This window comes from Maniola jurtina, chromosome 2, assembly GCF_905333055.1.
Source record: "Maniola jurtina chromosome 2, ilManJurt1.1, whole genome shotgun sequence".
NCBI lineage: Eukaryota > Metazoa > Arthropoda > Insecta > Lepidoptera > Nymphalidae > Maniola > Maniola jurtina.
The window spans coordinates 2727997-2755225 of NC_060030.1; the positions used below are offsets into that span (position 1 = coordinate 2727997).

General features: G+C 37.5%; 1 protein-coding gene across 2 annotated transcripts in view; it reads right to left on the reverse strand.

The window, feature by feature from the left end:
- LOC123870853 (kinesin-like protein KIF21A) overlaps window positions 1-27229 on the reverse strand; it is a 68558-nt gene that overhangs the window by 40957 nt on the left and 372 nt on the right. For both annotated transcript variants that reach the window (XM_045914325.1, XM_045914335.1), the window contains exons 2-3: window positions 26652-26705; window positions 8628-8856 (exon numbers count right to left, since the gene is read on the reverse strand). In XM_045914325.1, coding sequence (XP_045770281.1) covers window positions 8628-8856; window positions 26652-26689 — 267 coding nt within the window. In that variant the 5' untranslated portion in view covers window positions 26690-26705. The remainder of the gene's footprint in view (window positions 1-8627; window positions 8857-26651; window positions 26706-27229) is intronic.

A 27229-nucleotide genomic window follows, 5' to 3' on the forward strand; every position in this document is an offset into this window, starting at 1 on the left:
ACTCGAATGTGGATGTTTATATTCTGTGATAATTATTATCATAATCTAATTATTATTTATTACAAGACTAGCTGATACCCGCGATTTTTCCGCGTGGTTTTAGGTTTTTAAAAATCCCGTGGGATTTTTCGGGATAAAAAGTAGCCTATGTCACTTCTCTAGGTCTTTAACTATACCTATGCAAAAAATCAACTCGATCCTCCGTTACAACGTGATTGAAAGACAAACAAACAAACAAACACATTAGTTTAGTTTTTTTAATTCCAAGGGAAATCGTCGATTTCGCGTGATAATTAAGCTAAAATTAGCTATGTTCGCGATCGTAGTGTCCATCAAGATCGGTTCAGCCAAGAATAGGTTTTAGATTGGCAAGTTGAGAGATACACTTTCGCATTTAAATATTAGTACAGTCAGTCCTTGAAGAATGAGGATCCTGTTGTCAGCTATCCTTGAGGCCCGCGCTTAACTCAATCACTGAATCTGAAAATTCTGTGCCGCGTGAAAGCTTCAGAGCGGAAGAACATAATTTTGTTTCACGAGATGGATTGTGACTCGATAAATAAATTTTCTTTGCTTTTCATGTAATTTTTGTATGAGAATGTAGGTACGGGAGCAATATCTGTGGAAATATCAAAAGTAGAAGTAGGTAGAGCTAACTACAAGTCTATTTTAACCTCCATCACGTTTGTGTCTACGCGTGAACATAGGTTTTTCTGAGTCACTAGTCACTACACATGGTCTTCCGCCTTCCTCAACCATCTGCTTGAGGTCATCAGTCCCACGGGCTGGAGATAGGCCGAAGCTAAGCTTGCTAGTTAGTACATGGTCTTAACTCTTAAACTCCTATCCTACCCTCTAATGGCCGTGGGTGGTCTAAGGCCAGCTTGGCTATTAATGTTTACAATTTATTTTCTAGTCTATATATTCTACAGTAGTACAGTATGGGAAGGTATGCATTACTTCCACGACATTGACTTCGTCGTCGGCACCTTCATCGTCATCAACTATCACCAGCTCACTACTGAGCACAGGTCTCCTCTCAAAATGAGAAGGGTTTTGGCGATTTACCACGCTGGCCAATTGTAGATTGGCAGACTAAGTAACATACCTTTGACAACATTGTGGAGAACTCTCAGACATGCAGGTTTTCTCACGATGTTTTCCTTCACCGTTAAAACAAAATTACGTATCATTCCTGAAAATCAGAGGTGTGTGCCCGGGATCAAACCCCCTCCTCCCAAATAGGAGGCCAACGTCTTAACCACTAGGCTATCACCGCTCTTGACATTGAAATAGCAAGGGTTAATAACTCTTGAGAAAGAAGCTCTCAACCGCACGTGTGCATTGTGAAATGACGAGTGTTCTTACGACTCTTCAACACGAGGTTAAAACCTTTAATGCATCGCGCCAAATGGGTCAGGGGACAAACCGGTGTGGGGTTAGCAGAGTGCAGACCGGCTTGAGTGTGTAACGGTCTTTATGTCTTCAGACCGTTCTAGGGAGCACCTGGCAGTGGCAGTATAAATACTAGCAGCCGGTAATCAACGAATCTATATGAGGCATTATTTCAAAGCCGGAAACTAATGACCTGAAAATGGACATATTATCTAAAAAGCGGCGATAGCTTAGTGGATAAGACGTAGGCTTTCTATCCGGGAGCTCGATCCTGGGCGCACATCTTTAACTTTTCCAAGTTATTTGGGTTTTAAGCAATTAAATATATCATTTGCTCTTGGCTACTATGGTGTAAACCCTTCTCATTTTGAGAGGAAACTCTGCTTAGTAATGGGCCGGGCGGCGACCGGTTGATCATGATGATTCTCCTGGATGTATCTTAACTGAGTAATATGATTTAGTAGGAGACGGTTTGTGTAAGTTTGGGACAACGTAAGCTTAGACAAACACGAGAAACAAGGGCCTTTTAACGGACAAAACTGATCTTAAACTCTTATTTAAATATCAAGAACAGTGATTGCTTTTGAATCTTTAAGTAATAATTTTGTGATGATTCTGAACTTTTTGTACATATAACATTACAAAACCGAGAATTCTACATAAATATGTATACATATTTATTATTTATACAATACATATTTTACTCGTATATCCCCGATACGATGGAAAATGACAAGTTCTTTGTAGAAATACTTCACTACTCGACTACTAGGTTGAACATCGGTTATATCAAATGGGTCAGGTGGGAAACCCGTATACGCTATACGGTTAGCGGGCTTTATTTGGATTATAACGGCCTTCGTAATAATATGGTTGCCAGGAGAATAACAGAACCTATAACTCTCACATCGTTGTCGTTTGTTCTCTTCACGATTTTCTGCCCTTGAAATTTTTTAAGCCTCAACGCAAAAAAAAAACAGCCGAGTTCGAGTCGGAGACGCACACGAAGGGTTCGGTATTAACGTAAAAAAAATGGTAGGTACTTTAATTTGCATGGCGGCTATTTTGTGTCCATTCTCTTTTCTATCCCCTTATTTTACCTTCAGATCACAAAATTTTCGCTTTTCCTATGCCATTATATTTTATTTGTTAGAAACAATTTTAAGACTATATATAAAGAAAGAAAAGCTAGTTTTATCTCATGGCTATAAAGTCGCTTATTTTGCATTTTTCTTTATTATAGATTTTTAATTAATTCCTACATTATAGCATTTGAGACTAATAAGCCATTGTGTCTAGATTAGAACAACATACAAACAAAACGTTTGAATAATTAGAATTGTAAACATTACTTCCCATCTGAATAGAATGTGAAACAAAGCAAGGAAAACGTGTTCGTATCATGACAAACAGACATATATGGCGCTTGTAGATACATGTATTCCGCATTCTATGGTTCACTTAGTTAATCTTGAAGTCAGATATTAATTAGCCCTTGGCTGTTATCTCACCTGATGATACGTGATGATGCAGTCTTAGAACTAACCTGGAAGGGGTGTGAATGTTTTTATTAAACCCATGGCCATGTAGTGCCACCCCACCCAAACATGGGTCCGGCTGAAAACCAGCGCTGTATGATTTTGTGTATGTGTAAGGCATACAGCATTAAGCTGAGCTGGGATCTTTTTTTTTTCGGGTTGTCACACATGACATAGTTTATTCTGCTTTAGGCCTTTGCCTTTAAGGCTCAAATGTAGCGGCGCGCGGCGCCAGGATAACCAAGCCCTTAGGTAAGTATATCTGGTGATGAGTGGCACAACATCCAAAAAAATAAACGGGTTTTCTTACTTTCATTCTTCATTCCCACAGTTCCTTCAATCGCGTCGTACCGTATCGGTAAACAACTTGGTAGCATGGCTTTGCCAGTAGGTACCTAAGTAGCCATGGCTAAAGTCCTGCAAAGGAAATTTTAGAAATTACAAATTTCCAAATTGCCTGTACCGGGAATCGAAGCCGGGAGCTTCACTTATAATACCATAGTGCTGACTACTGCGCCAGGAGGGTCTTCAATCAATATTCCGCATTCTACGGTTCACTTGGCTGATCTTTATTCGAGTAGACATTAGCTGGAAGTTCTTTAGGTTGAGTTGTTACACGCTTAGGGGAAGTATTAGGTTACTATGGTTAAAGAGAAGGCTTTAGAATATCAGGTTTACTGTTGTAATTAGTAGAGTTTATGCTTCTAAGCCTCTAATATTTACTCCGAAATAAGGATATTTTAATTTTGAAAAAAAAAACTTTAAAGTAACTGAAGAGTTTCAAGTAGCATTAGAATCATCTTGGCTGTGGTTTGCTGGGTCTCCGAATTAAGTATTCACCAAATAAGTACATCCCCCAAAGTGTAAATATAAATAACCTAAGCCTAAACACAATTTCCATATTTGCACAATGACAACTTTCAGTCCGTATTTAACAACGGCATCGAAATACGCATTTTGAAAAATCGTTTCTTAGTGCTCACTACTCGTCTACATTATATGAGGACCTCCTGTGCTAAAAATCATACTTCTAGACCTTTTCTGGACCCGCCGGTTAACTGTACGCTGTAACTTGTATATCAGTCAGTGAATGTAGAGTTTTATTAAGCAGAAAGATAATATAAAGCGCTCGTTTCCGCATTCTCTCGACCACGCTATTGTAACTTTTCTTTTATTAACTTCACTGCAGTCAAACTGCGCCTAAAAAAGAAAAGTAAAAAGAAAACTCCGCTATGGTTTTCTTTTTATTTATTCTCAAATTAGATACACAGTTCTGTCCACACTTGATATTTTTGTAGAGGCAGGCAGGAAAGAATATAACCAACTGGTTTTGTTTACTTTGAAGTGGGTAGTAAAAAGATGGACTGGGATATATAACATAAAAATAGCATAAAAAAATTGCCATTGGTTTAAACTTTAAAGGCTGAATCAAATAGAAAAGCGCAAAGATAGAGCGGCGCGGAAATGTATCTAACGCGGTTCTCATTTAAGATACAAAGGAACATACAAATCTTTAAACATTAATATTTATAAATATTACTTTGTAGAACGTGTCCACACATCGAGTTTGATTGGTTAGTATTCAAGTGAGAACCGAACTACTTTTGTATGAAATAAATGAAAAGACAGCCCCAGCATAAAAACTGAGAACAATCTTTTCCATTTTGGAAGTCGATTAAAAAAATATAGATTGCGCTGAAGTTCGCGCTAGAGTTCTCTTAAGTGCAAAGATCTTAACGAACTTGCTGCCGTCCTCTTATGATCGTGTAAGCGACACCAAGACACTAATATGGCTGCACTCAATAGGTATCCTGCACCTCATGCCTATTCATGAGCTCGAGTAAATTTCCGCAGTGCGCTCGTGCGGCCAATAGCCAACACAATACACGGAGACTGGATAATGGGACATACAGTTACATACCGCTCAACTATTCATATACTGACGTTTGCTAGTATTGAATTTGTGTATGGTCTCTCATTTATGAGCCATTTCAGAACCAATAGTTTGACCACAGAGTAAATTCATCTATACCTACTATAATGGACTTCGTCTGTGATGGCGTTTGCTGGCGCGCGTGCTGTGCTTGTTTGGAGTGTTTTTTTTGTTAAGAGTGGTTGGTTTTTGTGTTAGTTGGTGTTTTTTGGTGGTGGAACTGACTGGGAAGCGCTCTGAAGGGGCGCTGCGCGTGTGTCGGCGGGCGCCGGCGCAGACGGAGTCCATACTTGTATAGATTCAATAACTTGAAAATAATTACAAACTTGACATTGGCTAATCAGAGTAAAGCCAGATTTAAAGAAAAAAAAAACCTACTATAATCACTACCCATATTACAAATACAAAGGTGTGTTATTTGTTGGGATGTCCTTCAATCACGTTGCAACGAAGCGACGAAATCTTTTGCACGAGTATAATATAATAAGTCAAAAACGTGGACAGTGACATAGGCTACCTATTTTTGTCCCGGAAAATCAGAGTTCCCACAGAATTAAAAAAAAAAAACCTAATTCCACGTGGAAGAAGTCGTGGGTGTCATGTCATCTATTTGTACAGAGATAGCTTGTAACCTGGAGATGGGCATAGGCTACTCTTTATCCCGGAAAATCAAAGTGTTCCCACGAAATTATAAAAAACTTACTTTCGGGCAATATCTAGTTTCGAATAAGACATACATTTGTTTCGGGTTCTAAAGGACAAGGATATTGGAAAGAAGATGTGGCAGAAACCACATCTTTTCAAAATCACCTATATTCAGAACGAGATTTTGCAACTAAGTGAACAGCCATAACTCACGCGAGCGTGTTCCATTTCAGGTACCGTAGTACAAGTCTAGTAAATCGTAGTAATACCTGTGCAAAAACTGGGACGGTCAAAAACCTTTGTTTGTAGTTCTACCAAGTAGGTTATCTAGGACGTAGTAAAGGGCCTACAGTATCGTGTAACGACTACTATTCTATTGAAACACCGTGAAGGCTAGAGTTAATTGCTTGCTTAGATTTAATTATAATTTATTAGCCACTTTATTAGCCAGTGGAAAACTTTGCAACTCAACAAAGAATTACTACTCGTAAATAGAAGCTTTTGTCGGTTGAGTAGAATCGCTATCTCTCGTTAGAAAGTGGCAGACTACTCTACTCTACTATCTCTGGTAGGCCGGTAACTAGCCATAGCAGGGGCCTCACTGATAGGAGCAGAAAGAAATTAGAAATTATGAATTCTCAAATTTCCCTGCCCGGAATCGAACCAGGGACCTCGGATTTATAAGACCCCAGCGCTCACCCATCATTGTGCCAGGGAGGTTGTCAAAAAATGCCTATAAAATGAAAAATAGTCATGGGTCGGAAAAACCTAAACTTAACTTTGAAGAACCTTGTACCTCTTCGTCTTACGTAAATATTGTTTGTAGATATATATTTAGCAAGATAAGGTATTAGGCGTAATATGTTAACTTTTTCCCATTGAGGTAGCCTATCAAGAAGCTTCGCTTCAAAAATTGCTAAAGTTTGCATAAAATTACCTATTATTTATTATTGATGAACTATAATTAATTTTCTATTCCGTTCTTTTTTCGCAAGCAAATATGCATGGCTCGACTGGTCAGTGGGTGCCGCGTGCAGCTGAAACGCCCGCCTGCCATATTGCCAGCCGGCACGCAACCGGCGGCGACGGCGTAATTAAGCCGACACTCGAACAATCGCCTCGCCAACCGTACGCTGATGTAATACGGGGTTAGGGAACTCCGCATATAGTTTGCAGAACTGAAAAATTGGAAACAATAGGTGTCCGCCCCACCTACCTAATTTAAAATTCATAGATTTTTTGGCCACTGAATTGGTGACAATCAGTAAAGCATTCTTATATAACGTAGGTACATGCCACTTCAACCTATTCCAAATAACCATCATATTATAGTATATTTATAAATAACTAAAGCTAGTTAACTGAAGGTAAAGTTTTTGCCTGATATTATAAATGCGAGTCTGTCTGCCTTTTTCCTTTTCACGGTCAAAACGCTCAACCGATTTAAACGTTTGGTACAGGGATAAGTAGCTCGCATCCCACAGACGGATATAGGCAACATTTTATTGTCAAAAACAAAGTGTTTCCACGGAATTTTTAAGAATCCTAATATACTGGACCTACGAGTATGTCCAGAAGTGGGCGTCCATTGGTTGACGACGAAAATTATTATTTCTTTAATTTTAAAGATAGCATTATTTCGAATTTCGAACGTAACTACTTAACTAGGACTTCGTCTGTGTTGGTGTTAGCTGGCGGGCGTGCTCTGCCTTTTTGGAGTGTTTTTTTTTTGTTAAAACTGACTGGAAAACGCTCTAAAGGGGTACCGTGCGTATGTCGGCGAGCGCCGGCACAGACGGGGTCCATACTTGTATAGTTTAACTAACTTGTTACAAATAACTACAAACATGACATTGGCTAATCTTTGTAAGGCCAGACGAGAGAAAAAAAAAACTACTTAACTATGACTTAGCTACAATATAGAGATAGATATCATTAAAATAGTAGAGTAGAACCTTTCCATTGTTCCGTTGCTCACTTTCGCTTTCATCTCGTTGGAGGAGGAGTTAAAAAGCAATTGCAGATTTCAAAGGCAAAAGGTAAAAGGTGAGGGCAACGGCAACCGCAAGCCTTTAATTAAGCGGCGCCGGTTGACTTTCAAACAATCGTAGGTAGGGGTGCAATGCAATAGTGCATTTAGTTTGATGGTCTTAAGTGTATCATGCAGTTTTAGGGTTACGTAAAAACGTAACGTAACATTAAATAAGGATGACCATTCTAAAACCTGTACAGAAGCAGGCGTTACTTCGGGGAAGTTCATGATATACAAGGAAACAAAAGTTTAATTTGCTATAATCCGCTAAAAAAGACAGATCTGTATGGTGTAACATGCAGCATTCAGATTTCAATATCGTAATAAAAGTATAGGTAATAGAGGTGCATATCCCATCCACACTATCACATAGAACCACGAGGATCACAGCGCATACCACAAATGATGTGCACACAAAAAGGAAAATGATAAGGATGAAAACAAACCACCTACCTATAATAATAGTTGTAAAACCTCAAGTTATTAGTTAATAAACTAAATTGTTTATTTATAGACAAGACTATCTTAATGACTATCATTAGCTAAGTGCCGTTTTGTCGGTCCAAATGTTTATAGTCAAAGTGCAGTGTCCGTATGATTTCACCGGAAGCAATTCAGAAGGTCGTCGTACGAACGTTGAGATATGTGATCTGCCTGTGATGATTTAACAGGCCAATTTACGCCTCCCACGCGTTATTAGCGAGCATAAATTTTCAGAATTCCCTAATTTTCCTGACGTTGAATAAACTCTTTCATTAAAAAAGAAGATTATTTTAGAGGAAAATGCCATATAAATGAAAATGGAATTCTCAGTCAACTTTACGTAAGAACATATAAATGAGCACTATAATGATTTTACACAATAACATAGTGTAAACTAGATGACACCCGCGACTTTGTCCGCGTGGATTTAGGTTTATGAAAATCCCACGGGAACTCAGATTTTCCGGGATAAAAGTAGCCTATGTCCTTCCCCGGGATATAACCAAATTTCATCAAGATCAGTGGAAAACTAGCAGACAGAGTGACACAAATTCACATTTACAATATTAGTATGGGTATGGATGAGTACGTTTGCACTAACCTGTCCGTATGCGAGCACCGTGGCATTGTACCCGTCAAGCGCGGCCTCCACCAGCTTCCTAACACAGGTGTCATACACCTGCTGCTGGTCCGCGCTCGGCTCGAACGTGTAGTCGAAGGTGAAGGCGCGCTCCGAGCCGAGCGCGATGCCTCCGTCGCCAGCCGCGCCGCCCGCCCTCGCGCACACGCCGCAGCCGTCGACCACTTCCGCTGGCGTTTGTGGGCGGATTCTGTAAACAAGGAACATTTTTTTTTACGATCATCCAGTTTAAATATTAAAGTGAAAGATGTTGTTCTTCAACATTTTAGGACACAACATTTTACAAAATCAACATTGTAAGAATATAACATTTTAGGAATTCAACATTTTGGGCCTGAAGGGTTTTGGAAACCTTGCTTTGTACAAGACAAGACAGTTGAAAATACATGATGAATAACTAAACTTAGTTTGAAGAACTTAATAGTTTTAATAGACTTGGTTTGAAGTACATAAGTGAGACAGTTTAAGTTAGGTATGAGGATGGCGTAGGGGCACTGGCGAATTCAGATAAAAGTATAAGGTATGTTTTGAAATGAAATGAAATGAAAATTTATTTATCTAATTTAAGTGCCTGCGTTTTGTGGAGTTCTGGCCCCTACACTAGGACAACCCGTATTAAAGGGGCCAGTGCCTTCCCATTTGCTGGCGTCTTCTTTAATAAACTTAAGGAATGGAAACATATTTATGTAAATACTCTACGTTTGACGTCCGTGTTAAAAACACAATGGATGGCATCAGGCAAGCATTTCTTGGCAATAATCTAATCTTGTTTTAATGACCTAAGTATGCCTAGAAGCAAAAAAATTTTTTATTCCGTCTCGAGCGACCCGTGCTTAGTTTGGTTTGATGATGATACAGTAACAAGATGTTCATTTCAAACAGGTCCATTATTAAGTCACTATTCAATGAAGTATAAATTTAAATAAATGTAAGTAGAATATAGTTCGAGATTGTCATATGCGATGCATATGTTAAGATTACGATGTGTAATTAGTATTAGTAAGCAGTTTTGATCGGCCTTACAGATAAACAACCGGGTCCACCGAATGCAAATCACACCATCTGCGCAACCGTGTTTGACAATGGGAACAACAGCTAATAGGAATGCATTTGGTCTCACGGTACTAGATGATCTTAAAAAGTTATGCAATTAATGTGAAAGCTCACTTATTACATAAGTACACATAATAGAACATTTTTATAGCTGGTATCCTCAAAAATAAATTATATTTAGGGATTATTATAATGGAATAAGAGCCTGCGAGTGTCAGATCTTCGTTATTTTATAAAAGCTGAAAGTTTCTCTACGTATTATCCCCAACACATAGGGAGGGACTATCAGTAAGTGCAATTTTTGACGTCAAACTAACCAGTTCTTGTATGAAGTGGTGTCCATTTTCTCATCACTAAAGGGTAGTGCGCCATTAGGCGATTTTTCCCGCAAATTCCGCAACATTATTGAACATTGCGTGTGTATATTTCCATACTACTTCCATACTACCACAATTTCCATAATATGTCATAGCATTCTGCAGGATAAACCGCACGGTGAATTGCACGGCGGGCTTACACAATGATTTTTAACCCCCGACGCAAAAAGAGGGGTGTTATAAGTTTGACGTGTGTATCTGTCTGTGGCATCGTGGCTCCTAAAATAATGAACCGATATTAATTTAGTTTTTTTTGTTTGAAAGGTGGCTTGATCGAGAGTGTACTTAGCTATAATCCAAGGAAATCGGTTCAGCCGTTTGAAAGTTATCAGTTCTTGTCTAGTTACTGTAACTTTCACTTGTCGGGGGTGTTATAAATTTTTAATTTACACTTGTCATAAAAACAATTTCAGTGTTATAGAAAATCAGAGCGAGGCACGATGTTCAGCGATTAGGTAGGTACCTACCTACCTTATGAAAAATTAGAGCTAAAACGTGGCTAAGCAAATAATTTAATCATCACATTCTTCGCTAGAAGTTCAAAACGCAAATTTGGATCTAGCAGTTTGCACTAATTTGAATAAATAACAAGTTTGAAGCCAATAGAAAGTGAGTAACTCTGTAATGTTTGCTTTTGTAGCTGTTACTTGGTTAAAACAGGAAAAAGTAAAAGTAATGCTCATTATAATGCGTATTTGGCGTTCATAGTGCTATCTAGTTAGATAAATCCGTAAGCTTTCAAGCATAAGTAGGTAAATAAATTCAAATGTAACATAGATATAATATGTACAACTACAACTACATATTTATATAAGTGTATACATCTTTTATTTAAGAACATTTCGATTATAACAAGTGTAAATTAAAAATTTTCAACACCCCCGACAAATCATTTTCAAATAAATAATTATGTATATCTCTAGGCAACGTCCATCTTGACAGCTTGACTTTGTCAATTGACACTTGAATATTATGAACCTAAGGGTTATCTAACCTTCTTTTCTACAAGAAAACTAGAAAATAGCTGATAACTTTTAAACGGCTGAACCAATTTTTTTTGAATTATAGCTAAAAACACTCTCGATCAAGCCACCTTTCAAACAAAAAAAAGTAAATTAAAATCGGTTCATTCGTTTAGGCGCTACGATGCCACAGACAGATACACAGATACACAGACACGTCAAACTTATAACACCCCTCTTTTTGGGTCGGGGGTTAAAAAGTAGCTTATGTCCGTCACCAGGATATAAGTTATACTATACTCGTATGTATCCGTCAAAATCAGTTAAATGGATAGGCCGTGATAAGGTAACAGACAGATAATTTCGAACACACGAGATATCTACTCGTGTGCTTTAGAATTTATAATATTAATAACTAATAGGGATTAATTTCTCTTCCGTCGCCCGTTTCAACGTATTCTATAGACGGGCTCTTACACCGAACCCTTGATAAACTTGAATTCTATAATAAAATGTACTGTCCGTGTCCAGTGTGAGTGTGCCGCCGCGCAGTCTGGTAATCGATCGGGGTTGCGCGTACGCAATTTATTATTATAACTACACGCTCGAGGTTCAATGGCGGTTTACAACACAGCACAGTGATCTTTGACGCCTGTAGACCTCCGCCGCGATAATATAGCGAAATCGCTACACGTTCCGCTTAGCGAAACGCCACTAATGCGATACAGCAGCAAGACTGGTTGTTTCTCAGAGATTCGACTGAAAGACGACGCGATTTTGGTGAAATATTCAGCCTTCTAGCTAATAGCACATCTCCGCTGCGATTTCAATAGCACGTAGCGAAACTCAATCGCTTGGTAAAGAGATAAATATACACTCACAAGATAACTACTACCCGCGAACTGCTGATACACAGCGATAGATATTATAGTAATATAGTAGTATTATAGTTTTACATTGTACTATATTTATATTTATGAACTCAGAATTGTTTTCTCTTTCCTTTGACATCCCACTCGTTACAATAGTAAAGAATTTTTTTTGGAGAACCCCACATTTTTGGATGTAATAAAAATAGCGTCAGAGTGAACTCAAAAATTAAGCTATCGTGTAAAAGTAGGCAAAGATCAGAAGTGGGATGAATTGAACAAGTAAGAGAAAGCTGTGGAGATTAAATCGCAAAAATTTTATATGAAGTGCATCCGAGTTCAATATTGCACGCCACGCAGTCTGTTGCGGTTACGAGATTATCGCTTTTGTAAGGACGTGCTTACTATAGCTAGCGATTTAAAATGTTGGTAATCATTTAAGCCGACTACCGAGTTCCTTTCACTTATTGCTGAGTACTTGTTCCGAGTTTACGAAACTTCGTGAATGGTGTTTGCGGTAGGCCTACCAGCGCACGTTCTTTAGACTTCCCGGAGCCTCTTAGGATGGTCACCGAGGGTGTTTTAGGGGGTAGAATAACCCGATCTCTTTGCAAAGAGATCGGGTATCTTAAGGTTTCCCCCTGTCAACAAAAAAGATCCTAGATCGACTAATTGTAGATCGGTGTCTTTAGTTTTTAACCCCCGACCCAAAAAGAGGGGTGTTATAAGTTTGACGTGTGTATCTGTGTATCTGTCTGTGGCATCGTAGCGCCTAAACGAATGAACCGATTTTAATTTACTTTTTTTTGTTTGAAAGGTGGCTTGATCGAGAGTGTTCTTAGCTATAATCCAAAAAAATTGGTTCAGCCGTTTCAAAAGTTATCAGCTCTTTTCTAGTTTTCTTGTAGAAAAGAAGGTTAGATAACCCTTAGGTTCATGACAAGTGTCAATTGACAAATGTCAAGCTGTCAAGATGGACGTTGCCTAGATATACCATAGAGATATACATAATTATTTATTTGAAAATGATGTTTTGGAAAACTCAGATACTTTGGGTCGTAGGCGAAGCGTAGGCGCGGAATAGTCCAAGAAAATCGGTTCAGGCGTTTGAAAGTTATCAGCTCTTTTCTAGTAACTGTAACCTTCACTAGTCGGGGGTGTTGAAAATTTTTAATTTACACTTGTGATAATTCTTTTTGATTGGATAGACAGTAGCATTGAAATAGAAAAGCGGTTTCAAATCGTCAAGTGACGAATGAATTAGTACGGAATGCTCTTCCTACCGGGAGAACAACCAGCAATTTAACAGGGCTCTCTCCGTCACTCGTTTCCACTCGTTTCATACAATCGTAGTTCCAATTTCATTTGAATATTAAGCAACCAAAGTCCATGAAATTTTGCAGACATATTCTAGAAACTAATATCTGTGTCTGTGGTGTTTTAGATTTTTCTAAAAATATGTAGTTTTAAAATTACAGGGGCTCAAAGATTTGTATGAAAATTTTAAAGACCGCGTAACTTTGAAACCGAATATTTTAACAGAAATCTGGAAAACCACAGACATAGATATTAGTTTTTAGAATATGTCTGCAAAATTTCATGGACTTTGGTTGCTTACTATTCAAATGAAATTGGAACTACGATTGTATGAAACGAGTGACGGAGAGAGCCCTCATAATGGGCTGCTCTTGTCAAAAATTCAATTATTACCCTAGCTAAAGTATATAAAAGTACTTTCTACTTAATTGTTATGATTGTTATTATGTAATAGGTGCATAATAGGTAAGGTGCAAGAATGGCGACTATGGCGTATTAATTATTATGTGTAGATGGGTTGCAGTCCCGCGTATTGCTGGAGCGAGTAAAATCCATGCTCTTCCATGATACTTATTGGACAACATTTGGTAACCCTCGTGGTAAAGAACTGTATTAATGACTAGCTGATGCCCGCAGCTACGCCCGCGTGGATTGGTCAGATCCCCTGCAGCATCAGGATTGAGGAGTTGGAATCCAAATTTTTTAAGAAACAATGTCGCAAAGTTCCTCTATCGATTAAAAAAGAAATGACGCAAATCGGTTCAGAAATCTCGGAGATTTCGGTGTACATAGGTAGAAAAACACAATTCCCTTCTTGAAAGTCGGTTAAAAAAGTAGCCTATGTTACACCCTGGTCAATCCTCTACTTGTATGTGAAAATCCCGTTAAAATCGGTTCGGCCGTTCCGAAGATTAGCCTTTTCAAACAGACAGACAGACAGACAAAAATTTTAAAAACGTGTGATTCAGTTATGGTATCGTTCAAATAACCATATGACCTTAATATGTGGTAGCTATTTCGAAATTACAGACAGACACTTCAATTTTATTTATTAGTATATAGATTCTTTACGAAACCAATCATTTTGTATTATCAATGAGCAAGCCCGTGGAGCAATCAAATCATCTGGTTTAGTGATTACATTTACGTGGGAACATGCCTTTTGCGTAAGCATTCATTCACAGCGCATGCGTTCACCTTAAATGTATTATACTGCACAGATAAGTATTACGAAGCCCTTTCGGATATAACACGTGACGTTAACGGGCCCTTCCGAACGTTAATGGACGGATGCGACTGACATAAACGATCACATGTTCTGTTTACCAAACGTGGTCGTGGTCCTTCGAAAATACATTTGACTGCACGAGTTCAACGACCCGAGTGACCTAATTAAAAGCTTATAATTAAATCTCTTTGAGGATTACGAGAGCTGCATTGTTTTTTTGTTCATGCAGCTTATTATTCATGTAAAGATGGTGTTAAACTGTGAAATGACGACCATTTTCTGTATTACAATCCTATTTTTCTATTTACGGAGTTAGTAAGACCTTCAAAACGGTTGGCTTTAGAAAAACCTTTATCAGAGAATTTCAGGCAATCAATCTTTAGATTTAAGAGATTCTGACCATAAATGGAATATAATATAATTTACGGATGATACTTCTAAGAAACTTTAGCACTAAAACGCTGCCTTAAATCTTCTGTAATCTTGCTGTGGTTCCAACTTCGTCGGTCCCTTGTGGTCCGTCGTCAGCGGTGGGATGGAACTTCGTGAGGTTTTTAATCGGTAGGAGTCCGACATAACCACTGTGCTGAGTGCTCCCCCATGGCCGGTGGTATCCATGACGGATTTTCCTCACGAAAAAAAAATGAGGCATGCTGAATTCATTCATGGAATGATAATAAATTTTGCAATAAAGATCTATAGCTTAACTGATGTAGGTATCAAGTTCAGATGAGCCCCTCCTAGGTATCGTTACTTCGTTACATATAGCAAATGTTCTTACTGATTGTTTGTTTTCAGACTCCGGGGCTATTGTCCGCCGACAATGCTTACAGTTTACACAATAACGCACGCGAACAATCGAAGATGGCCGCCGACAGCGCTCCACGCGATATTTCAACTCAATTTTTTGCTAGCATAATCTATGCGCACTAATTAGTAAGTAGGAAGTTGTAATTATTTTATAAATTAACAAGGAATTTGAGCGAGCAAAACGCTCCAAAATTAGAAAATGCTAGGACTAGAACTTGGACATAACTCATGAGTTGACTGCTCACTCAATGGTAGATATGGGAAATTTTTTGAAAAGTTCGAAAAATTAACTACTTGCCAACGACAACCAACAGCTAAATCAATCAATCAATCAACCTGTTTGCGTCCATTGCCAGACATAGACTTTCCCACGAGCGCGCCACCACACACGATCCTCCGCCTTCTTCATCCATCCACTTCCCGCTATCTTCTCAAAGTCGTCAGTCCAGTGGATCGGAGGTCGACCACATACTGCGCTTGCTGATATTCGATCTCCACTCTAGAACACATCTGCCCCAGCGGTCTCAGTTCTGCGGCAGACGTGGCCTACCCATTGCCACATTCTGCTGGCTAATTTGTTAAGCTATGTCGGCTAAGTCTAAATAAATCATATAGGTTCATTAGCTAGTAACCAGCTTAATCTGGACAGACACCTGGGTAGACACCCAGACGCAATAAGTCTAGACTCTAGAGTCTAGCCAGATACGGTTAAATAAGCGTTGTGTTTGTTGACAATATGTGTAAAATAAAGCATACGCACAAAGCCAGTATTAGCAGAAATGAAAGTGGTTGGACAAATGAGAATTTAAAGGCAATAAATCTAAATTATTTCTGCGCTTATTCTGGAGTAAAATTGAAAGACCGTTTGTTGGCACCGATGTGGCACCGATCAATGGATGTCGATGTCATTATTTGCGAATACTGAAAATAGTCAATGGATGTCTATGTACTATATTCAAAAGGAAAAGCTTACTAACTGACTGACTGAATTATCAACGTACAGCTCAAACTATTGGATGGATCAAGCTGGGCATTAGATACTCGTAGCTATTATGACGTAGGCGTGGACGTAATAAGGGGTCAAAATAGGGGTAATTAATAATTATAGCTAATTTCCATTTGTACAGAATACGGATATCAGTTCTGTACTTCTACATGTTGAATTTCGAATGTTATTTAGATTTTCTAAATCATCATCAAAACAGCTCTACAGCCACCTACAGCTCTGGGTAGGTCAAGAAAATTTTCCATCAGAGGCGGCTTCGGACTCTCAAAACCGTCAATCGAGGTCTTTAGGCCTTCCTCGGCCTCTACGACGTTTTGTTTAGCAATCTAGCAACTTTTTAGGGGCTTGGACGGCACAAGAGCCCCTCTCAATCTTCGTATTAGCAAATATGTACAATGTTTCTGACATAAACGTAGAGTTCATGATTGTAACGAATGCGCAAATCATGAGACGTATATTCGGTGCTATTATGGTTATTTCTAAGCAAAATTTTGTTACACAGTATCTATGCCTAAGATAGGGATAAATAGATAGATGTTAACCCGTAAGAGCCCCAATTTGTTGACATGCTCGCAACTAGGCCAAACGTTATTAAGGGAGTAATAAATGGCTTTGTACATTTTCCGTGTTGCGGTAAGGAAGAAACAGCAAAGTCATCATCATTAGGAGGGAATTTTCTAAACGGAAAATGCGACTAAATGTAATGAGAAAGCAAAATTGGGACAGGAAATTGAGTTGAATTTCAAAATAGGTTACCCATATGGCATCTAATAAATCAACCACGATAAAATAGAGCCCTACTATGTTTAATTTTGTACGAAATTGATTTTTCATTCAAATATATTCAAAAGTAATGGTCTAAGCTTACATAATATATAAAGTAGCACCCTTTATAAGGAATCTAAACAAAAATCAAAAATAACAGTTACCACACCATACAGTTACCGCACCATAATTCTTACCTATCATCTATTTATGTAGACGATAGATTATATTTTATCTTTTTAACAACTATATTAAGACTTTTGGAAAAAAGGCATGGTAAAGGTTTGTATACACGACCCTTAAAATGGTACTATATGTACATAGTTACAAGGATACGGAACGGTAACTATTACTGTATTGCGAGTTGCGATTCGCAAGACTTCAGTCTCCTATTCGGAGGATGCGATGCGTCCAGGGTTCAAATCCCAGGTACGCATCTATCATATCTACGTTAGTAATTTTAATGGTACCCAATCATCTTAGCGTTGAAGGAACGCTTCCATCTACGTTGATAGCTAATTTTTCGTAACCAGCTACAAAATAAGATTAATCGTCTTTTCTTTTCGACCGCCAGTCATGGAGATTCTGAAATTGTTGGTGACGAAATAACATTGTGGATGCTGAGCATATACTTTCTTAGTCGTAGGGATTTAGAAACTATTGATGGTGAATTGTGGAAAATTATTGTTTTATTTTGTAATGGTAAAGTCGATTTTCTTAAAAGACTTTTTGAAGACCACAAAGGAATACTCTAGATTCGAAAGAGGGTAGAGGAAAGTTATTGTTGTAGACTCGTCTTGAGGCTGCGAACAGAAAAGCTCCGTTCATGTTCGGCTCGCCAAGCGTAGACACAGCTTTAGGTATTTAGTTATGTAAAGGCCTGGTAAAGGCTAAATGGAACGGTAGTGGGCGATTCTCTATATTTCGTTGTTCGCCCACTGCGCAGATGCGTGGGCCAGTAAAGCCTCTCACACTGCGGACTGGTTGTGAATGAATTAAGTGTAAATGTAGCAAGGTCTTCATCAAACCGGTGTTACGATAGTATTATTGGTTTTAATGAAATTTTTTGTCCCGGAAAATACTTAGAAATATAAAATAAATTACATATTACGTTACCTACTAAAAAAATCTTAATTTTTGATTGACGGCCGGTGTTATTCATTGATTTAAACTTATGAGTATAATATAAGTACATACCTACAGAATCTTGCTATGCTGTTTTCCATAAATAATAAATTAATTGTAGAAGTATACGCTTACGTAAGCTAGGTAGGTACCTACTTAGTTACTTACCTCTTATTTTTTCTGTGACTACGCACATATAAAAGTTTTAAAGCAATTCGAACTTGCTTACATTATGTTTTTTTAAACAAATTCCTTTTCTACTAACTACATTAGATTTAATTTAAACTTAGAATTTAAAGATAAGTAGCACACTATAGTCTAGATATTGTAACCCTAGGTTCGCTATACGTATAAGGCTTCCTCGACAAAAAACATGACAAATCTTTGATCGGATAAATAGCATGACAAAAAATTCTCCAAGACAAAACATTATAAAAAATTGTCATGTTCCAATCTCGACTTACAAAAGGAAACTTAACATAAGTCGGAAAAAATGTCGTAAGAAAACCTTGATGTCTGTGCGTTCGCGGCCCCTCGTACTCGGTCATTGGTGTCTAATCGCGCGAAAACGAGTGGGCACCTATTTTATCTAAGGTTGGAGTGTGCTTTAGGTTTTTCCGATGGATAAAAAGCTTGTAAAATGTAGACATTCTACTATGGGGGGCAAAAAATGGGAGGAATCATAAAAATTGTTAAGCCAAACAATCGGAAGATAGGCTTCTAGAATTTTCCGATTTATAAAAATCTTATGAGGTGTAGTTCTGTTGCCGCTCAAATTCTTTTGCAAAATGCATAAAGACGATTTCTTTTTTAAACTATCGTAAAGTTTAATCCATTCTGTCGGGGCAAAGGTTGACGTGCGATTAACTGCTATGTGCAACGGAAACCAGCTTAATAAGGTCAGCGAAACGTATTTGCTTAATAACATCAAGAACTACTGAGTAGTTTGCAATTTAATCCTATTAGTTTAAAAGAAAATGTAAGTTGCACTAACTTATATTAACGCGCGGTGGACTATGGTCAAACATTATGGTAAGAAATTTCGCCCTTCCCACCTGGGTGCCTGGTGGTTCGACCGCCCGTTGTGCCAGATCTTTTTTTCCACGCACGTGCAAACTGTGGAACCAACTCCCTTTGGCGGCTACGGCTAGATTATAACATGAAATTATTCAAAATGCGGACTAACAAATCCCTGAAAGACCGGCCATGTATTAGCGGTTTCTCTGGTGTTGCAAATGTTCATGGGCGCCGGTAATCACTTAGGTAACATCAGCTGACCCGCCTGCTTGTTTGCTCCTATTTTTATTCATAAGAAAAAGAGTGAAGTCACAGTTAATCTCTAACTGTTTAAATATACTCTATTCCGATAACTATAGTGATTCATTCCTTCTATTGTAAAGAAAAACATGTCATTATGAGTAGATCCGGCTCTTGAACGATTTCTGCAATCGATTTTCAACGGACTGTCTGGGTGGTCGCTATTAAATATTACTTTGTAATAACAGCTTTCTATACAGTAGCTGTTATACAGACAATACAAATAATAGATGATACAGGTCGGTTTCCGATCAATAGCAGCTGCCTTACATGTGACCGTCAAGTCAAATATTCAAACACTTCTACGACCTTCCCAAGTATCTGAAACTAGTTGTTATGTATTTGGGGAAATGATCAAATATTCAGATCATCCTTACTTTTCTTACTTATTATTGTGCTTAGGTATAGAAAGAAACAGATGCTCGGGATGTACTAATCCACTTCATTTTGTTAGTGAAATGATGCTATTGTCAATATGTCTATAGTCTGTTTTTCTTACTCTTGAAGAACACAACAGAAACAAGTAGGTACAGTGCCATTTTTAGTTCGCGGTAATAAAGTCGTATAGGCCGCGTATATTGTGCGACAGGTCGACATGGCAATCGGGGTATGAGGCCCGGCACAGCCACACGTAACCCGCGCTATCCCGAACCGGGTAAGCGCAGGGGATGTGCGGGTGTGCGGGGTGTCCCCACCCCGATTGCCATCTCGACCTGTCGCAAACTTTTAGCTTCTAGCTGAAATGCTTAAGAGGGACTTCGTCTGTGTTGGTGTTAGCTGGCGGGCGTGCTCTGCTTTTTTGGAGTGTTTTTTTTTTTGGAGTGTTTTAACAAAACTGAGTGGAAAGTGGAAAGCGCTCTAAGGGGGTGCCGTGCGTATGTTAGCGAGCGCCGGCACAGACGGGGTCCATACTTGTATAGTTTAACTAACTTGTTACAAATAACTACAAACTTGACATTAGCTAATATTTGTAAAGCCAGACGAGAGAGAAAAAAAAATGCTTAAGAGCCGCAATATACGCGACCCATACGACTTTATTACCGCGAACTAAAAATGGCACATGATACGAGTGAAAAACCTCTCCAGAAGTTCTAAAGCGCCGGGCAAATCGCACGTTTACGCGTCTCTTCGAAAAGGTTTCTGCGATCTGTTTATCTTTAAGGCAAACTAAGGAAAACGCAACTATAGTAGAAACCGATTTTTTTGTCTTGCTTTTCATGTTTGCCTGCGATTTCTCACGATTACTCGCTAAGAAACTAAGAACCTCATGCTAGCACATCAAACTTTGTAGTCAAGACAAGCATAACTAGTCCAGTCGTCTTGCATCTTCTTTATGCTGGCTTGTATCTTTTTGTCAACAATTTCCCTCAATCCTTTTCCCTTTCATAAGCACTGCAGGAATTGAGTAGCACCGGTAGCACCATAATAATTAAGTTATACTTAGACATTTCGCATACTTAACTTAATCCTAGTTTTATTTATTTTTAATTAACTAGAGGTCTAAATCTTATTAATAGTTGGTCGGTAATTAAGTATCTACTTATTTATCTTGGCTACAATTTCATTCTTGATTGTCATTTTTCTTAACAGAAGGAAAATTATTTAATTTTAATATCGCTTGCGGCTAAAATATGAGACGGCTAAATCATTTTAGAGGGCAATCACACTAATATTATAAAGGAGAAAGTTTGTATGTGTGTGTGTGTGTGTATGTGTATGTTTGTTACTCCTTCACGCAAAAACTACTGGACGGATTGGGCTGAAATTTAGAATGGCAATTGATTATATACCCTGGATTAGCACATATGCTACTTTTTATCCCGGAAAATCAAAGAGTTCCCACGGGAATTTTAAAAAACCTACATCCACGCGAACGAAGTCGCGGCTATCAGCTAGTATAGAATAAAATTTTCGCGTTTCCTTCTGAATTTTCTAAAGCACTGACTGACTGGACGAGACTACAATTGCCCTTGTGTTCGAGATACTGAAGTTTTTGAAGTACTGACTGAAATGGACGAGTAAATTGCCTCTGTCTTTGAGTTTACAATATACACCTTTAGTTTATGCCGCGATTTGAGCCGTGAATTCTATGATTTCCACGTGGTCATAACACCTTTTCATGTAAATCACGTTCCGAACATCCTTCGCAGAGGTCGTAAATTGCCGGTCTAGGTGGCCGCGTTTCGCACGTTCAATATGCTGATGAATTAATGTTAAGAAATAACCAGTGACGTAATAAAAACCGTCCTATAACTATTAGAAACATGAGCATAGTTATATACCTACTAATCAAGATTACTCTTGAAAGTGATGTTAATTTCAATTCAAAATTAAGGTGATTCCATGGGTAAAATAAACCGGTCAAATGACAGCCGGTCTCGCACAAGAAATAACATTTTTTTTTTGATGGAACTATAAATTCACGGTTTTCGGATTTTCTTACCTGCCAAATTTCAGGATTTGGCAGGAACGGGAAGTACCCTATAGGTTTTGAATCCATTGACGAGTCTTTACAGATGTTCTGTGTGACAGGTCACAGGCAAGCAGACAACGTAGTAGTCCTTTGTGGGTTCCATGTTTCTTTGGAGGTACGAAACCCTAGAAAACATCAAATCTTGCAAGCTCTTATCAACATTGGAATGATATCGAATAATGAAACTAACTGTAAATAAATCGATTAGTTAATAGGTATAACCTTCAACCTATAAAGTAGTTTTCAGAATATGTCAATTTTTCAGAAGTAATTCCTTCTAAGCTAGATTACTGCTGTTGGAAAAACAAGCAAGTACAGACATATTCTTGGCGAATAATAACTCTTAAACTATGTTCCTGGCGCCAAATACTAGATATCTACCTCAACCGACTATCATGGTTACAGCAATCGGCATTCCGATCAAGGAAACTATTGCACTAATTTGCAATGCCCCCGAATGTTTTGAGCGGTCAGGGTAAATTTAATTTGCGAAGTACATCATGGCGGCACTTTGGTGCGTTTACATTGATTTATCTACAATCTGAACGTACGAAATGCGGCCAAGACGCGATTGATAAATTAACGACCTCACCGGACGAAGGATTTTCGAAACGTGGGTTACATTTAAAACAGCTAAGACCGCCGAATTCACAGAACTATTGGAGTCTGTGTTTTTTATAATGTCACAGTTCTTTTTTTGGGTTCCGTACCCAAAGGATGCCAACGGGACCCTATTACTAAGCCTCCACTGTCCGTCTGTTCATCCGTCCGTCTGTCTGTCAGCAGTCTGTATCTCTTAAACCGTAATGGGTAGAGCTGAATTTTTTTTCACATAATGTTTATTTCTATTGCCGCTATAAAACAAACATAAGAATTTTAAAATGGCTGCAATGAAATTTAAAAAAAAAATTAAAAAGTGCATAATAAAATTAGTGTTTTCTTTAACAATGGTCTCCACCGGGCGAAGATTTTTGGAACCTGGGTTACATTAAACACTGGACTCTCCTAATTATTGGAGTCTGGGTTTATTTATATTGGCACAGTTCCTTTAAATTGGAAACTTATTAGAACGAACCTATCATATTGTTTTTCCGTAGGACCATACTTACATATTTTTCATGTCGCTATTTTTTATCTGACGACATAAGTAGCAAAACAAGAAAAACTAGTAGGATTAATTAACTTAAGTACCTATATAATAGATTTTAATTATAATTTAAGCTATAAGTTACTCAATAAAGTTAGAGTAAGTAGGTATGTGATTCGTGTTAACAACCATCGAGAGGTCATAGTTCATGGTGATCGACTGTCATTAGTGATGACTGATGACGAATGATTATTGGTAGATGACAAAGCTTTATAATACAAGAAGCAACTATAATAGGTACAGCATAGAGAATCCAAGTGATCGTAATAACAACGCTGCAAGTTAATGGAGTTTTTATTTGTGGCATGTTTATTGTTTGCATACGTATTTATTCCATGTTGTTAAGTGGGAGATTTGCATAAGTACCTACTTTATGTCCGGCTATTAAGATGAAGAGATATATGACCTAAATATAATATTATGGTGGTAAATTAACCACCAATTTTATTATTTAGCCATTTGTATTATGTACATTTTTACTCTCGGATTAGTATTATAATATAACATAGAAAAGTTCTGGCAATCAATAGGAAGGCGTGTCCGTTGTCGCTCCAGAGTCAAAACAGATCGAAATAAGATTAGTTAGTTACCTACAAACAAATTAGACAAGCAAATTACTTAACTACTCTATTTACGCGTAGAACTATTGCCCATTGTAATGAAAATAGGCAATAAATTGCGCAACCTCTTTCTCTTTTCAAAAGATTACACGAACCAATAAAAATTTTAGTACTCCTAATGTTAGGAAACGTTGCACTTGTCTAGACTATAAAGTCTTTGGTAACGGAATGATTATTTCAGCGATAAAAACGAGGTTTCACCTGGCCGCAATTTTATAGCAATGCCTTTAATTAACTTATGGAAGGAAGGAATTTGAAAGAAGTTATTCAATCAAGGGATTTTTTCAATGACATCTATGTACCTTAGAAGTCTTTGGATTTGTTCGTTGCTTTTTCAATGACCTTTACTAAAACGCATATGAAACTAATTGAGCCACGCTGGCTTCGTTCGGTTTAAATTCCTCAGTCAGTGGGTCTAAGGCGACTGACTGACTGACTGATCTATCAACGCACAGCAAACAAACTATTGGAAGGATCGGCCTAAAATTCGGCACGCAGAAAGTTAGCTAGGTAGGTATTACAACATAGACATCCGCTAGGGATTTTTGAAAACTCAACCCCTAAAAGGGGCTAAATAGATAAAATTCAGGCAGCAAATGGATTATGGATACAGAATAAATAGAACAAGGACATCGATCGCTTAAGATCACGTATTATAATTACTTATTCTAGAATCACATTATGAAAATGTAGGTATATTTCCCCTTGGATACGATAAGTTATTCATAGGAAGGATTTACGCGACATAAAGAATCAATAAACAACCAGCAAGCAAGCCCTAATTTTCTAAAGTCACAGGATATTATATTAAGCAGGGCAGGGGACTGTTGGGGTAGGGCGCGTTGCCATGCCGGTGCCCGCCGTCCTGTAGGCGCCGAGTTGCAAGGGCAAATTGGAAGGGTGATTTTATCGTTTGCAATGTGTTGGGAAACAAGTCGTGTATCAGGAAAAATACTCGAAAACGGCTAACTTAAGGCTTGACAAATTTAAATTAAAAAGCCTAAGTAAAGGCTTTTTAATGCACCTACTTAACAGGATTGAAACTTCATGAGAACAAAATATATAAGTCCAAACACGATTATCCTGACCGGTTTCCGACTTACCGAATTGGAAAACTGCTACCGAAATCGGTAAAGGAAAAGTACTCCCTTTTGGAAAGAAAAATTTTGTAAGGAGAAGATCAGAAGAAACATCAGAAAATTTATCTAAGTGCAGCTTTGCTTGTATTAAAAGTTAGAACTTATAGTTTCTAGGAGCCACATTTGGAACACTGCATAATAACTACATTATGCCCACAATAGTGAAGGTTACAGTAATAACTAGAAAAGAGCTGACAACTTTCAAACGGCTGAACCGATTTTCTTGGATTATAGCTAAAAACACTCTCGATCAAGCCACCTTTCAAACCAAATTAAAATCGGTTCATTAGTTTACAAGCTACGATGTCACAGACAGATACACAGATACACACGTCAAACTTATAAAACCCCTCTTTTTTGATCGAGGGTTAAAAAGTAAAATTCGTCAAACTAAGAGCAATTATTTACTCAACTAATTGGTGAACTGACTGAGAAGAATACAGAATGATATAAAGCAGAAATTATCATTGAGTAACTCTTGATGCCTATTTAGTTAAGTGCTTTAAGTAGGTATGTTTAATAAGTTAATTACTTTAGTTGGACACTCTTATTTATAGGTAGGTACCATTCTTGAAGTGAATTAATTTAGTTGGCACACTAAATACCATTGATTCCACAAACTATGATAATACCTAACATAATCTAATGTCACATGTTTGGAAAACCAACCAATGAGATCGGTCTTTAGAAAGTAGACAGTAATAGAGTCAGAGCAATAGAAAAAAAATCACATACAGGGTCTTATAATACCTAAAATGCATAGATTGAGGGATGCAATGTAAAAGAACTTCAACATTATTTTTTGCACTTTTTAGAACTTCTTTTAATATATTTCTGCACTGCATACATGCATGTTTAGGATGAGTGGTTTGCAAATATCTAAGTAAGTATGTACTAGTTGTACAAATACAAAAGATACTAATTTTATTGCTTACACAATTCACTTGTCTACTTCACTAGTTTGCGATGTTTATTTAAGTTATTACAAATAGCATAGTTAGGTACTCCTAACACTGAATTGGCATAAATGTGTCAAATGTTAGGAAATGTTGCTTAACTTATGTCTTTTGCTCTTTTGTGAGCCTATAATGTCATATGTGGTAATACCATTTAAATGGCTGGGTATTACTTAACATCTCAATAGGATCTTAACCTATAGTAGTTAAGTACTTATTTAGCTATATTTATTAGAATCCATACTATAAATGCGAAAGTGTGTCTGTTCCATTTTAATGGCTCAACCACGTAATCAAATTCAATGTTTGGTACAGAGATATCTTGCACCCCTGAGTTGGACATAGGCTACTTTTTATCCCAGAAATATAAGAGGTTTCTACAGGATTTTTAAGAACCAATCATTATTGGTATATATTTAAAAAAAGATTATCTTCATTATCTTTTCATTGGCACTACATATGATATAGACACTTAGTTTAGGTGAAGTTGGATTTTAAGGTGTTATCTTTATGTTGATTGTTTTGTGTTTTATGTTATCCATGTGTATATTGTTTATTTGTGTTCAATATGTGTTGGATTCTATTCTATTCATTTTGTACAACATTGCCACAGATTGGAAAAAAGTTGTGAGGAAGAGAACTTAATAATATTCAGTCCTCTTCATGTTAAGCCATTTTCAGAGCCACAGAAAATAATTTTATTAAAATAATTGTTTAATACTCTATCAACCAAGGTATCTTATGTTTGGTGCCATAGATTATTTGTTTATCTATATGATATATTACTAAGTAAGTAAGTAAGGTAAGGTAAGTAAACCAACCTGACTGCAACTCGCACACTGGACTCATCGCTAGCCATAACTGCATTTGATCATCTGTAAAATGATAACAGATAAGTAAATAATTAGGAAAAACACTAGGAATTATTTTACTTTTCCCGTAAGTTAAATCTCCTTAAATTCTACAATTTCCAGGATGCCTGGCAAAGATTGCTAGTAAATAATAGCTAAGGCCAGCTTTTGTATTCTACTTCCTTCTTCTTTTCTTACCTATGACTCTATTTTTTGTTACATGTTGTGGTGTACAAATAAAGAATAAAATTAATAATGGATTCTGAGATGGATATAAGATACTTTTTACTATGGAAAATCAATGGGTTACCACAGAATTTAAAACATAGTTCGGCGCGCGAAATTACTGGTATCAGCTTGTATTCTATAAAAAAAAATATATAAAAGTATTTACTTAAAGGGACCAAAAATTGTAGGAAGTAGATGAATGATTTAGTTCATATACAATTTATAGAAAACAATGTATTGCTTCAGTGACTACTGAAGTGAAACTTACAAGATGATTAATAATTACGTACAAAAAAACTGATAACAAAAAATGTGCCTAA